The 16,156-nt window shown below is 41.1% G+C and overlaps 1 protein-coding gene across 3 annotated transcripts in view; it reads right to left on the bottom strand.

The window, feature by feature from the left end:
• The window catches only part of PIP5K1B (phosphatidylinositol-4-phosphate 5-kinase type 1 beta), a 329,589-nt gene that overhangs the window by 141,689 nt on the left and 171,744 nt on the right, over window positions 1-16,156 (bottom strand). For all 3 annotated transcript variants that reach the window (XM_043891261.1, XM_043891260.1, XM_043891259.1), the window contains one exon: window positions 10,396-10,513. In XM_043891261.1, coding sequence (XP_043747196.1) covers window positions 10,396-10,513 — 118 coding nt within the window. The remainder of the gene's footprint in view (window positions 1-10,395; window positions 10,514-16,156) is intronic.

Raw genomic sequence — 16,156 nt, 5'->3', positions numbered from 1 at the left:
AGCTCTGAGCCATAAACAGGTTGGTGAACAGATGAAGAGATAGATTCCAGTCTTCACTCCTTCACCTTAGCCAGGTATTCCTGGGCAGTGCACACCCTGTATTTGCTCCCCCATTCTCCATCGTCTCTCTTTCTCCCTATCTTATAAAAATGAAGCATCATTCACTCTCCCTCTTATAGAAAGGAAGCATCATTCACTCTGTTCTCCAAACCAGAAACTGGGACATCATCCTTGATGTTTCACATTTGTTCATCTTCCATATCCAGACTACTGCTAATATCTGCCCCATTCATGACATCTCTTTTTCAAATTCCTGAAGTTCAATGGCTTCATTATTTCAGCCTTGATTATATGGAAAGCTCCACCTGTACTCAGCTATCCACTCTTGACTCCTCCTGAGCATCCTCCACCAGGAAACCAGAGATCTTTCCAAACTGCATAGGCGTCCATGCCTTCAAACCTTTCTGTGGGTTCCACTGTTAATAGAGACAATTACATCCAAGTTTCTTAGCAGAGCGTTCAAGTCCTTGGATGACAAAGCTCTGCTCTTCGGCCTTCTCTCTCATCCCTTTCCTCCTTAAATTCTACCTCTAACTCCAGAGAACTTTCTCATTTTCTCAAGTGTGCCACACACTCTTGACTATTGATTGCATTTTCTTCTAACAGAAACCACCTCCATGCTACCTTCATCTGACTGAATACCACCAAATAAAACTTCCTTTTTAAAAAACCCTTATTTTCTTGACAACAGACACTGGACTACCATTATATGACAATAAATTATCTTTGGTAGGATATATATGCAATTAAACACTTGACATATGGGTTTTATCATCCACTTGACTTGCTGATTCTTCATGAAAACCCTTAGGACAATTTGGTTAATATCACATATGATTCTAGTTCTATGCTAGAAATGCATTATCCATGTTCACTCAACATTTAAAAAGTACCGACTGAGTGCAGACAGATGCGCTGCCCCAGGCACGTAGGAAGCTTATACAGCAGTAGGAGGAAATGGCCAACAAAAAAGTAAATAACTTACACATCAGAATGTGCTTAAGTGCTGTTGAGAGAAAGGACATAGGGAAAGGGGGATGCAGGGAGTACCACCAACGATGAAGACAAAGTGGTCACTAAAAGCCTTATTGGGAAGGTGGCATTTGAGGAGAGGCCTGGGGATATCTGGAGAAGGGGTACTGAGGGCAGAAGGAAGGGCAAAGGCTAAGATCTTGAGGCCTGGAGTGTTCATGGCACAGCAAGAAGGCCACGGCTGAAGCGGAGGGAGCAGAGAGGACAGCTGAAGGGGAAGAAGCCAGAAGGGTCTGGTGGGACAGACAAGTAGGGAGTCATAGGCTATATAAGGAATGTGGCCTTTTATGTAGGGGCGCTGAAAGCCACTGGAGGGTCTGGAGCAGAGGACCACTCACTCCATCTGCTGTGCTGAGAGGCCCCAGTCAGAGGACAAAAGGAAGACACAGTGAGAGGCTGGTATAGTGACACTGGCCTTCAGTGTCTGCTGGACAGCACTTGCTCTGGAAAACTCTGCCTGGGTCCAGATCACCTGCTGCCTGACAGCGGATGCTCTTGTCACAGAGGACACCATGTCAACATGTCAGTCGCTCAGTCATGTCTGACTCTCTGCAACCCCATGGACTACAGCCCACCAGACCCCTCTGCCGATGGAATTCTCCAGGCAATACTGGAGTGGGTTGCTATTCCCTTCTCCCAGGGATCGAACTCAGGTCTCTTGCATTGCAGGCAGATTCTTTACCATTTGAGTACCATAAAATACCTCAATTGCCTATTTACTTATTCCAAGTTCCCTCTAGACTGTAAAACTCTATGAAGGCAGAAACCATGACTCTCTTAAATTCTGATATGGTTCAGGATCTGTGCCTTGTACACAGAAGGGACTCAATAAATTTTTGTCAAATAAACGACTGAAATTCACCAACAAATGAAGGGCTGTCAGTCTCTCCAAGTAGTGCCCCAAACCAGCAGAACAGGCAATTTCAGGAGTTTAGTGTTTATTAGTTAATAATCCCTATTATTGACTTATAGAAACATTGTGGGCAGAGAAAAAGGTAAGGAAGCTAATGTGTGAGATCAGACCAGCCCTGGTGAGATACAATAGCAGGGATTTAAGCAACTGTATTTTGAGGATGGAAGCATTTGAAATCACCAGGGCTGAACCTCCTTCAAAGTGTTTTATCTGGGTTTGTGAATATATAAGTCCTTTTCACAGAAACATCTGAGAGGATATGAGGAAGAAGGGAATGAGGGAGGAGAAGAAACAGAGAAACTGGGAGAAAAATGATTAAAAGGCAGTGTGTAGATGTTACCTTTTAAATCATCCTGCTTTGGCAGCACTGTGGGTAAGGGAAACAAAATTCACCAGGAAAAGAAAAGAGTTCGCTGCCTTTCTTAACATCACTAGCAACTTTCATACCCTACCTTCTCCTTTTTCTTCCAGCCTTGCTTCCTGAAGCTCTCTTGCTAAGCAGCACTGCAACCTAAGCCCTTAAGAATGAGTTGAGGATAAGCAAGGAAAATAAAAACAGTCATCAGCCTCCACACAGGATGCTGTAAAAGCCAAGAGGAAGCAGAGGGAACCTTCCCTGCTCAGGGCAGAGTCCACGTGGAAGGAAAGGCCTGGGTTTGGAATCAAATGAGTTTGTAAAATCATGATTCTGCCAGTGGCTAGTAACGTGACCTTGAGTAATTTAGCATCTTGGAGTCTTAGAAACCTCATCCCTAAAATAAAGATGGTGATATATACTTGATAGCATCTCAGAGTTTTAAAAATAAATGGTTTTGAAATCCCTGGCAAAGAGTGACCACTTATGCACTGCTGTTGCCATTTTTCACTACATGCTCAGCAGTGCCCTAGGATGTACTGAGAGTTTCAGCCTAACTCCCATGACAAGAAGGCTACTCAAAGGTACACTAAGATGATCTTGGTGAAGCAAGAAAAGAGATGGGTGGGGGTGATAAGTTAGGAGTTTGGGATTAAGACATACTACTCTACATAAAATAGATAAACAACAAGGACCCACAGGGAACTCCACTCAATATCTTGTAATAATCTATAATGGAAAAGAATCTGAAAAAGAATGTACATGCATATGTATATCTATATATCTGAATCATTTTGCAGTACACTTGAAACCAATACAACCTTGTGAGTTAACTATACTTCAATTAAATAAATTAACGTTTTAAAAAAGAAAAAGTGGGTGATTTGTGTAATCACGAATCTGAGACTCAGGAAAATAAAAGTGTAAACCCCATTCTCATAAAAAATGAAGGCAGATCCCAGACTCTAAAGGATTTTGATTCTTTATTCCATGGGGTTTGGATTTCTGGCATAGAATCCTCTTGTGGGTAGGAGTAAATGTTGTGAAAGTACAAAAACAACAAAGAATGCAGAAATTAGGGGCTGCAAATAGAGAAATTAGGGGGTGATTCAGGAAGAGCTGTCTAGGGAAAACTGGATTCAGATGTGAACATCTGCTCCCAATTAAAGTCTCAGATTCTTCCAGAAGCAGTTGACACAAACTGGAGACTCTTTCATTGGTTACTTAATTGCCAAATACTCCTTTATTATGCAATTTACAGATGAATATGAATGGAGAAATCAGTTGTTTTGACCTCTTTCAAGAACCATTTTGGGGTCATTCCTAGCACAGTGTCAGTCTACAATAAGCTGGCGTTAGGATGCAGAACCCCTTCTACCATTATCACCTCTGATTCTATGGCTTTTCACCTTGCAACTCTGTTACAGTGTTCTCTGCTAAGCTATCCTCTCCAAAATGTTGCCTTTTCAGAGCAAATAAAGAGGAGCTATGGGAACATTTTAATTAGCTGTGATCAACAAGCCCCTGTGTGCACCTTGATGCACCTTCCTGGCACCCTCACTGTGCAAGCTGTTGCAGTGTGCTCATTCCCTGCCTTCTATTTCCTGCAGGGCCTCCCTATGTACCCACTGGAAAGAATGCAAAGCACAGGCCAGCTGGGATCTGCCAAGGCAAATCAGCGCTGTAAACTTGCACAGTGAGGTGGAGATCATTTTCCCTGCCATTTCTTCCCATCAATGGTGTTTAATTATTTACCCTGCTCTCTTTCTTATGGGTGTCAATAAACCTAAATCACCCTGGACTTGGGAATACCCAGGCACCTGGAAAAGAAGGAAATGAACCAAAGGCTTGTTGCCTAAGCAGAAATTGGGGGGAAATGCTCTGGGGCCCCTTCCCCCGGGAGGTCTTATTTAGGAACAAATAAGGAGGAAGGAGCATTTGCATTGCTTTGTAATACACGCGGATGCACCGTCACCACGCTGTCTCACATCCAAATGTGCACGTTTCAACATGAATCTGTAATCAGCATGCACTTGGTGAATTTTAATAGTACTGAGAATGTAATCAGAGTAATTCAGGCTGAAATCCATATGCAACAGTGTAAGACTAAGCAGAAATACACACATATCACAGGGATCTGATATCAAATCTATCTATAGTGACCAATCCCTACATCTTCGCCTTTCCCCTCCTGTTTAGATCGGTGTATCTTCACAAATTTGGCTTAGATAGCCCGAGTTTGATGGATGCCAGGATGTATTTGTGATGTATGCCTTATCCTTTCATTTGTTTTCCTTCACATGCTGTTTCAGGGGACATCTTATTTCATTCTTCTGTTTTTTGGGCTTAACCATTCCAAAATGTGCTTTGTTAGGTGTATTTGATCTCTTTGCCTCATTTTTCAGAATGGATAACCACAGTTCCAGTTTGATGGCTAGGGAGTGACCACCTCGAAACCATATCTTTTGGTGTTTTTTGGGGGGGGTGTGCTGTGCAGTTTGTGGAATCTCAGTTCCCCAACCAAGGATTGAGCTGGGGCCCTTGGGAGTGAAAGTGTGGAGTCCAGGTAATTCCTGCCATCTAACAACAGGTCTAAGACTCAGTGGTTGGAAGCATGTGAGATTATTGTTCTGGCTTGGGCTGTGCCTCCACCCCTCAGCATGGGTAACCTTGGGCACCTCCCTTCACCAGCCTCAGATTCCTTATCTACAATGAAGAGTTGGGCTAAAAAGTCTCTGAGGTTCTACCTGACTCTCTGAAGCACAATGCCTCAGGCAAAAGACCCCCTCCTCATCTATCACACTCCAGATCACCGGGTAGGGTCCTCAGATACAGTGATTTGGAGGTGAGCCTTCAGAAGCTCCAAGACCAATAAGGGGAGCTGCCTTGATCCTGGGCTGTGTGAGGTCCTAGCCACTGGGGACCAGGTAGCCATGTAGTTAAAGGCCCATTGCCCTTGTTCTGTCTTCTGCAGTTCCTAGAGATGGGTCTGGTTATGGAACTGTGTGTACAATTAAGAAGGGAGGTGGAAAATGCAATCAAACAAAAGTACACTTAAGCTGCCCAGTCTTATCTTTCCCCTCCTCTAGCTTTTTATCACAAAAATTTCAAATATACATAAAAGTAGAGAACTGTGTAATTAACACTCATATGTCTATCTTCTGGTTTCAACAGCTGTCAACTCATAGCCTATCTTGTCTCTTTACATCCTCAATCATTCCCCTGCCTGCTTTTCTCAGATTCTTTTAAAGCAAATCACAGATATTAAATAATTTCTCTAATAAACATTTTACCGAGTGTTGCTCAGTCATGTCCGACCCTTTGCAACGCCATGGACTATACAGTCCATCGAATTTTCCAGGCCAGAATACTAGAGTGGGTAGCCCTTCCCTTCTCCAGAGGATCTTCTCAACCCAGGGATTGAACCCAGGTCTCCCACACTGCAGGCAGATTTTTTACCAGCTGAGCCACCAGGGGAGCCCAAGAATACTGGAGTGGGTAGCCTATCCCTTCTCCAGTGGATCTTCCTGACCCAGGAATTGAGCTGGGGTCTCCTGCATTGCAGGTGGATTCTTTATCGGGTAAGCTACTGTTTGTCTCTAAAGGATGAGGATTCCTCTTTTAAAAGAGAACTACAATACCCTTATCCCATCCCTTTACAAAAAGTATCTTCCATATAATCAAACATCTAGTCAGTCTTTACATTTCACTAATTACCTAGAATTTAAAAAAAAAAAAACATAAATGGTTATTTGAATTATTTGGTCCTATCTTTCTAAGGGCTGAAACTGAAGCTGAAACTCCAATACTTTGAAACGCCAGTACTTTGGCCACCTGATGCGAAGAACCAACTCATTTGAAAAGACCCTGATGCTGGGAAAGATCGAAGGAGGGAGGAGAAGGGGACAACAGAGGATGAGATGCTTGGATGGCACCACCACCTCAATGGACATGAGTTTGAGTAAACTCTGGGAGTTGATGATGGACAGGGAGGCCTGGCGTGCTGCAGTCCATGGGGTCACAAAGAGTTGGACACGAATGAGCAACTGAACTGATCTTTCTGATATTCTTGATCAAAACCTTCCCTTCCTGCTATACTGGGCCATTCAAAGTCCTATCTAATGCACTTGCATCTCTGGTCTCATAGTCCTAACACTGCTCCCCATCCTTACATGCCATTTCAGCATCTTTTCCTTTTCCCCCACCTGCTCAAATTTAACTGTAATTTTTAGGTCACAGTTAAACCATGCCACACCCATAAGAAGCCTTCCTAATCATCAATCCAAGAGACAGCGATTTCTCCCTCTGAAATCTTGGAGCATTTATTGTTTCGCTTCCTCTTTTTATTTACTGCCTGGTAGAATGGGTGGTTTTCCCACATCAATCATCATCCCAATTGGATTCTAAGTTCTTTGAGTGTCATGACTTGTAATTTTTTTTAATCTCTCCATAATTATTAGCAAAGCATTTTACTTACAGGTGCTGTTCAAAGTGCCCAATAATCAATGAACAACCTTCTGCCAGGTATATGAAGGAGGACTTCTGTTTTGAGAAGCCATCAGCATAGACTCCTGCTCCTTTGTAAACATTCTGACCTCACTACGAAGGTAATTTTTCCAGCTTAAAGGCCCATTAGGAAACTGTATAAACTGTGTGACTTGTTGCTTAGAAAAAGGCCTTCCCAAGGAAAGAAATCCTGTGAGGCAGACTGACTAAAGAATGGGCTTCCTAGTCTGCAGGTTGATGGCCATTGGCCCACTAAACAGAGACTTGTCAGGGTAGACAGCAATCTCATCACACTGATTGAATCTGTGTTATGAAATGCAAGTCTGAGGCATCACCTTGGTTGGCAGAAGCTCAAGGTAAATCAGAAAGAGAGAATCCATTAACTTGTAACATATGGCAGAAGATGAGCTATCATCAATATTGTTTTCAATAACACAGTATCAAGACCCCACTGGGTTCTCCAAACATGTTTCCTGAATAACAGTGACCTTCAGTTCAGTCACTCAGTTGTGTCTGACTCTTTGCGATCCCATGAACTGCAGCATGCCAGGCCTCCCTGTCCATCACCAACTCCCAAATCCATGTCCATCGAATTCGGGAGTCCACCCAAACCCATGTCCATTGAGTCGGTGATGCCATCCAGCCATCTCATCCTCTGTTGTCCCCTTCTCCTTCTGCCCTCAATCTTTCCCAGGATCAGGGTCTTTTCCAATGAGTCAGCTCTTCACATAAGGTGGCCAAAGTACTGGAGTTTCAGTTTCAGCATCAGTCCTTCCAATGAACACCCAGGACTGATCTCCTTTAGGATGGACTAGTTGGATCTCCTTGAAGTCCAAGGGACTCTCAAGAGTCTTCTCCAACACCACAGTTCAAAAGCATCAATTCTTCGGCGCTCAGCTTTCTTCACAATCCAACTCTCACATCCATATATGACCACTGGAAAAATCATAGCCTTGACTAGATGGACCTTTGTTGGCAAAGTAATGTCTCTGCTTTTTAATATGCTGTCTAGGTTGGTCATAACTTTCCTTCCAAGGAATAAGCGTCTTTTAATGTCATGGCTGCAGTCACCATCTGCAGTGATTTTGGAGCCTAGAAAAATAAAATCAGCCACTGTTTCCACTGTTTCCCATCTATCTGCCATGAAGTGATGAGACCAGATGCCATGGTCTGTTTTCTGAATGTTGAGCTTTAAGCCAACTTTTTCACTCTCCTCTTTCACTTTCATCAAGAGGCTCTTCAGTTCTTCTTCACTTTCTGCCATAAGGGTGGTGGCATCTGCATATCTGAGGTTATTGATATTTTTCCCGGCAATCTTGATTCCAGCTTGTGCTTCTTCCAGCCCAGCGTTTCTCATGGTGTACTCTGCATATAAGTTAAATAAGCAGGGTGACAATATACAGCCTTGACGTACTCCTTTTCCTATTTGGAACCAGTCTGTTGTTCCATGTTCAGATCTAACTGTTGCTTCCTAACCTGCATACAGGTTTCTCAAGAGGCAGGTCAGGTGGTCTGGTATTCCCATCTCGTTCAGAATTTTCCACAGTTTATTGTAATCCACACAGTCAAAGGTTTTGGCATAGTCAATAAAGCAGAAATAGATGTTTTTTCTGGAACTCTCTTGTTTTTTTGATGATCCAGCAGATGTTGGCAATTTGATCTCTGGTTCCTCTGCCTTTTCTAAAACCAGAGCGACCCTCAGTAACTGCCAAATGGCCAGAAACCAAAGGATCTTCCCTAATGTAAATCCTGCCCCACATCCTGCAAATGCCTGTGTTCATGTACTTGCGTGGTTAAGAGGGCAGGGTTGACACTGCTCTAGAAGCACCTAATCTCTCCACCAACGGGGTGTGGAGAGGTAGAGGTGTGGGGTGTGGGGTGTGGGGAGGCAGAGGGTGGCACAGCCATCTGACAGATGTGAAGTGACAGCTCATGTGGTTTTGATTTGCATCTCTCTGTTGATTAGTGATACTAAGCATCTTTTCATGTACCTGTTGGCCATCTGTATGTTTTTTGGGGGGAAATGTCTATTCAGAGCCTCTGCTCATTTTTAAATCAGGTTGTTTATTTATATTTGATGTTGAGTTGTCTGTGAAAGTCACTCAGTTGTGTCTGACTCTTTGAGACCCCATGAATTATACAGCCTATGGAATTCTCCAGCCAGAATACTAGAGTGGGTAGCCTTTCTCTTCTCCAGGGATCTTCCCAATCCAGGGATCGAACCCAGGTCTCCCACGCTGCAGGTTGATTCTTTACCAACTGAGCAACCAGGGAAGCCCGAGAAAACTGGAGTGGGTAGCCTATCCCTTCTCCAGCAGATCTTCCTGACCCAGGAATTGAACCGGGGTCTCCTTCAGTACAAGCGGATTCTTTACCAGCTGAGCTACCAGGGAATCCCAAATGTGAGTAGTATGAGCACATGTTTAAGCCAGCAGGATGCTCACAGTACTACACAGTTCTACTCAGTTCTCATGCTCTATGAAGACTTACTATTACTTCCTTGAGCAACCAGTATATTCTCTCATTCATCAGGCAGAAGTTTTCCTTAGGGCCCAACTAAGGGAGAGGATCATTCATGGGTTTTTATCAGCTCAGAACAGAATCAGCTTTGAATTTAATCATTTATACCATATTCAAATTATAAAACAGAGTTTAAATATTCTGTTAATAAGTAACACATGTTGCTATACTTCTTCTGCAAAGGATTACTATGAGATCTGGCTCAAGTCTTACTAAGATCATTCAGAATGGAATGAACAATAAATATTTGATGGTATCCTTCCTAAAGCTTCTTGAAAACCAATTTTCAAGAGCCCCAGGGTGTTAACAGTGATCAAATTATAAGATAAACCATTTTTCTCTTGAAACAGAAAGAGACTTCCTGGCTTCTTGAACAGGAGGAATAAGGTAAAACTCTGAGGTCACATCAGACTTTCTCACAAAGAGCCTGCTCTGTTTGTACTGGCTGCATGCCAAAAGGCAGACAGGGAGAAAAGACAGACTTAAGGATAATACATGCCCTCGTACCAAATAAAAAATACCTTCAGAAAGAGCCCACACGAAGAGCTGTTTAGGACAAAACTATCCAGCTTCTCTAAAATCATATTCAAATTATAGGTCAAGGTGAACATGGCCATGGCAGGTTTGAGATGAATGGTATAAATAAGGCAATTAAAATAGGAAGACTTTCAAAGAGAACCCAATCAGCAAAACTCACAGGAGTATTTATAGTTAATTTTATCTGTTAGAAGAATTATCTGAAGTAGCAACCGAATTCCACTTATTTAAATGTCAGTTACCATAGTAGATTCTATAGCTATCAGGTAAAACTTAGAGTCAAAACATATTTCCTGAAGCTAAATTTATAATCATTATAAAACTTGATCCTTTTGCTATGCTCCAGAGTTTTGTAAAATAAGAGACGCAGGCCATTTGTTGCTGTTGCTATGAGACACTTGTTGCTATTGCTATGAGACAAATGTTGACATCACACATCTCTGGAGAAGGAAGGAAAATGATAAGTTCTTACCAAGTAATCATCAGGCTTGATACCAAAAAGTTCTCTGAAATATCGGAATGCTAGTGGAGCATATGTCTTAAATCTGAAGTCTGGGTAGTGATGTGCTGGGGTCAGATTGCTCCCTTCACTGCAATTAAAATGTTAAAAAAAAAAAAGAGAGAGAGATAAAGAACATCAGTAAGGACAATTTTGACTTCAAATTCTAGCTCTATTAGTCCTGTACCAATTTCCCATCTAGTAAAACATCCCTTGATACTGAATCTCTCTAAGCTAGTGTCAGAAAGGCCAATGGCCATCAGGGAAAAACAGCTGCTAATGTAGCAAGGGCCACTCCAAGCTTGCAACCCCTGCCAGTCACAATGTATCTTCAGCTTGAAAATTCTTCATCCCCCTGTGCCTCCTTTCTGGGAAAATGACTCGATTCTCTCCAATGAAGCCACTGCTGTAATGCTTTAGGTATAAGATCCAGTGTTTTTGTGCACCCCAATGTTCATCGCAGCACTGTTTATAATAGCCAGGACATGGAAGCAACCTAGATGCCCATCAGCAGATGAATGGATAAGGAAGCTGTGGTACATATACACCATGGAATATTACTCAGCCGTTAAAAAGAATTCATTTGAATCAGTTCTAATGAGATGGATGAAACTGGAGCCCATTATACAGAGTGAAGTAAGCCAGGAAGATAAAGAACATTACAGCCTACTAACACATATATATGGAATTTAGAAAGATGGTAATGATAACCCTATATGCAAAACAGAAAAAGAGACACAGAAGTACAGAACAGACTTTTGGACTCTGTGGGAGAAGGCGAGGATGGGATGTTTCGAGAGAACAGCATGTATATTATCTATAGGGAAACAGACCACCAGCCCAGGTGGGATGCATGAGACAAGTGCTCGGGCCTGGTGCACTGGGAAGACCCAGAGGAATTGGGTGGAGAGGGAGGTGGGAGGGGGGATCGGGATGGGGACTACATGTAACTCCATGGCTGATTCATGTCAATGTATGACAAAACCCACTGCAATGTTGTGAAGTAATTAGCCTCCAACTAATAAAAATAAATGAAAAAAAAAAAAAAGATCCAGTGTTTTGCGCAATTTCAAAAATGCATTTTTTTTGGCCATGAATTTTGAATACTGCATAAAAATTTTAAACTAGGAATAAGTAAAATAACTTAGAAAATGTCTCACCAACAGAAAGAACCAACACAGTGGAAATAGATGGGTGCTGAATCTAAACTCTTTCTTATACCCACAGTTACAGGAAAAAGACTTTAACTATTTAGGAATTTTAAAACCTATTTTCCATTCCCATACATATCATGATTTTCTTCCTCTTCTGGGTTCATCTTTGAAAATTTTTGTGCAAAATTTATGACAGGTATAAGGTATAAGGAGATCAGCAAATACTCATGCACCTAAACTGTTGCTTAAGAAATAAAATATTATTCATGTAGTTCAATTGCCTTTAGTACTTTTTATGGATCATATACTCCTCCTCCTCCTTAGAGACATCCGCTACTCTGAATTTTTATGTTTATGATGTTTACCATCCATTTTATTCTTTGACTACTGGCAGTAATATATTTCACATGTCATTACCTAACTTTTTATTGTAAAAAATTTTTTTATTTAGAGGTTCAGAATTCTTTTTCACCACATTCTAGGTGGGACACTGAGGCCAGTCTTTCATGGATATTACACAAATACATTGTGCAAATAAAAAGGCTTTCAGCATACAACAAGTACTTAGAATCCACTACAATTTAAGTTTGCTGAGGTCTGTCAGAATTTTTGTGTCAAGACCTGACACATGGTAGACAATAAGTATTTTTTGAATGAAAAAATGAGTTTAAGATAATGCTAATTCAGTAAACTTGATTCTTAGATGAAGCTTAGGTTCAAAAGTCAACATAAAAGGAAAAAAAGATCATATAGTCCAAAATCATCCTTAAAAACTATTTAGGAAATGACCTGTTCAATATATCATGTGGCCAGTTTTCCCCATGCATGGTTACAGATGACCGTGTCTTTTGGTGACTTCCAAAAGAAGTATTAGGCTTGTGTTGTTAGGGGCCATCCTATAACAACCAATCTTCTCTGGGAAGGCCAGGACTGCACTCAGGCAGCAGCAAGGCACATACAGGACAGGAGTGACACAGGAATGGAGGCTGCTTGGGAGAGGAACTCACGTATGACCAGATCATCCGCTCACTGAGATGGCTATTGTTGCCTTAAGCAAGCACAGGTGAATATTCATAATGCTTGTATGATACCCAGGCAGGGTGTACAAACATTTCCTCATCCCATATTTTGGGATTTATGAGACATGCACTCAGTTATACATCTTATGGGACTGACACAAGGAATGATTTTGAAACTTACATAATTATAACTTGAAAACATAGGCTGTGTAGAAATAAGAGATTAAGAGCAAAGAGGCTCATAGAGACCTCTGACATCTTTTCTCACTGTTGCAAGCAAGTAATAATAATCTTTTGCACAACGAAGGAGACTGTAAGCAAGGTGAAAAGACAGCCCTCAGAATGGGAGAAAATAATAGCAAACGAAGCAACGGACAAAGAATTAATCTCAAAAATATACAAGCAACTCCTGCAGCTCAATTCCCGAAAAATAAACAACCCAATAAAAAAATAGGCGAAAGAACTAAACAGACATTTCTCCAAAGAAGACATACAAATGGCTAACAAACACATGAAAAGATGCTCAACATCACTCATTATCAGAGAAATGCAAATCAAAACCACAATGAGGTACCATTTCATGCCAGTCAGAATGGCTGCTATCCAAAAGTCTACAAGCAATAAATGCTGGAGAGGGTGTGGAGAAAAGGGAACCCTCTTACACTGTTGGTGGGAATGCAAACTAGTACAGCCACTATGGAGAACAGTGTGGAGATTCCTTAAAAAACTGGAAATAGAACTGCCATATGACCCAGCAATCCCACTGCTGAGCATATACACTGAGGAAACCAGAATTGAAAGAGACACGTGTACCCAATGTTCATTGCAGCACTGTTTCTAATAGCCAGGACATGGAAGCAACCTAGATGCCCATCAGCAGACGAATGGATAAGGAAGCTGTGGTACATATACACCATGGAATATTACTCAGCCATTAAAAAGAATACATTTGAATCAGTTCTAATGAGATGGATGAAAGTGGAGCCTATTATATAGAGTGAAGTAAGCCAGAAAGAAAAATACCAATACAGTATTACTAATGCATATATATGGAATTTAGAAAGATGGTAATGATAGCCCTGTATGCGAGACAGCAAGAGAGACACAGATGTATAGAACAGTCTTTTGGACTCTGTGGGAGAAGGCCAGGGTGGGATGGTTTGGGAGAATGGCATTGAAACATGTATGTTATCATATGAAATGAATCACCAGTCCAGGTTCGATGCAAGATACAGGGTGCTCAGGGCTGGTGCACTGGGATAACCCAGAGGGATGGGATGGGGAGGGAGGTGGAAGGGGGGTTCAGGATGGGGAACACATGTGCACCCGTGGCAGATTCATGTCAATGTATGGCAAAACCAATACAATAAAGTAATTAGCCTCCAATTTAAAAAATTTATATTAAGAAAATAATCTGAAGCAGGCTACTTTCAGTGGGCCAAGAGTGTTGCCACAATTTTTTATTTTCTTCCACTCTCTTATCTCCTTTCTATCTCATGCAGTCAAAATAATTCATTCTATTACAGATCACCTTCAACATTTAAGAGTAAAATAAAACACCCATTCCACTTACATGGAATCATTCTTTAAATGATTATTCTCATGCAGTTGGGGACCCAAGATTTTATCAGAGAGGATACAGTATTTATTACTATCATTTTTGGTTACTCAGAGCTTCTTGACTTCTTCACCTTTCCCTGAATCTACCACTAATTACAACAGCTTTCCTTGGATTCACATCTCCCTGGCTATTGTGCTTCGTTCAGAAAAGGTGTGAAAAGGATAGTGTTAAGTTTCCCTGGAGATGAGACAGGCAGACACATGTGCACACACACACACACACACACACACACACACAGAACATCTCTAGGTAAAGAAAGGGAACCTTTATTTTTTTACATATCCACCCTGACCCCTGACGGCTGGTATAAAAAGCCATTACATCACTAAGAATGAAAAAAGTAAACGGAATCTATTAATAGCTTTGGGTCACATTAAGATATAAAAAAAGGTATGGATCAACTATGATACAGGCTTGCCTGTATGGGGTCATCAATAAATTATATGTGTATAATGGAGACAATGAACAGAGAACAAGGATAATACTTAACAGAGGCATTACAGGAAGTGGCAATTTCTTCACAGCATAATTAACAGATATTAATAATTAACTGCTGAGGTTATACAATCTTGAACTTCTCCATTTGCCTGAATGGACAGCAATGCTCCTTAGTAGTGGATCATAATACATGACCTCTTTTAATTTGTTTTTCTCCTAGTAGATTGTAGTTCATGAATTCTGCTTTCCTTTGATAAATATTAAGATTTGACATTCTCTCAAATCACAGTGGACCCCCTATGTGGGGGCTGAGATACTCCTAACTCCCTGTAGTGCAGGGAGACTTGAGTTCAAGTTCCATCTCTGCCACTGACAAGTTGTGCTCTCTGAGACCTGGTACTGAACCTCTAGAAATGACATGGCAGAGTGGGTGAAAATGTGAAAGGAAGGCCATGCCCCAGCACATGTGGAGCCCTCAGTGAGTCTGGATGATTGAGGTTGCATGGAAACAAGAGATAGCCCAAGGTTGAACATGTCACATGAAGAATGAGGTGGCTGGGTTTTTTTTTGGTTTTAAAAAGCAGGAAAAAGAAAGTTACAAAATGAGAAAATATTGGGTTGGTTAAAAAGTTCACTGGGGTTTTTCCATAGCACTGCACTGAAAAACACAAACTTTTTGGCCACTCCATCATATGCAACTCATTTCACAAAAAGCTAACCTCCCAATATAAAGAGCTTTAAGATACAGCAAAAAAAAAAAAAGGCCAAAAAGTTATATGTTAATATTTTTTAAAAATAGCCAAAGGTATAATCAGGCGGTTCACAGAAATGGAAGTACAAATGACTTACACATATGAAAAGATGTTCAACCTCATTTGTCATAGAATAAATGCAAATTAACTGTCACCAAGAGATCATTTTCTCTCTCAGATGAGTAAAAACTTAAAACTTTGCTATAGCTCAAGGGAGACTAGCACCCTGAGCCACTACTAGTGGGAAAGTAAATTGATACTTTTTCTTTGGAGGACATTTTTTACAACTGTCAAAATTACAAATGGATATACAACTCTTGATTTAGCAAAGTCATTACTATATGCTAAACTAGTGTTTGTATAAAATGACATATGTGTACCTGGTTATTCACTATGGCACTGTTTATAATGATGAAGGATTAGAAGCAGCTTAGATGTCTCTCAGAAGGGAACCAGTCAATTAAGTTTCAGTCACACACTGGAATACTATGCAATTATTACAAAAGAATGAGGAAGCTTATGTAACCTCAGTTATGCAGGTGATACCACTCTAATGGCAGAAAGTGAAGAGGAACTAAAGAGCCTCTTGATGAAAGTGAAAGAGGAGAGTTAAAAAGCTGGCTTAAAACTCAACATTCAAAAAACTAACATCATGGCATCTGGTTCCATCACTTCATGGCAAACAGAGGGGGAAAAAATGGAAGCAGTGACAGATTTTATTTTCCTGGGCTCCAAAATCACTATAGACAA

Source organism: Cervus elaphus, chromosome 29 (genome assembly GCF_910594005.1).
Source record: "Cervus elaphus chromosome 29, mCerEla1.1, whole genome shotgun sequence".
Taxonomy (NCBI): domain Eukaryota; kingdom Metazoa; phylum Chordata; class Mammalia; order Artiodactyla; family Cervidae; genus Cervus; species Cervus elaphus.
Note: the sequence above shows the minus strand (reverse complement) of the source record. Positions and strands in the feature narration are given on the sequence as shown.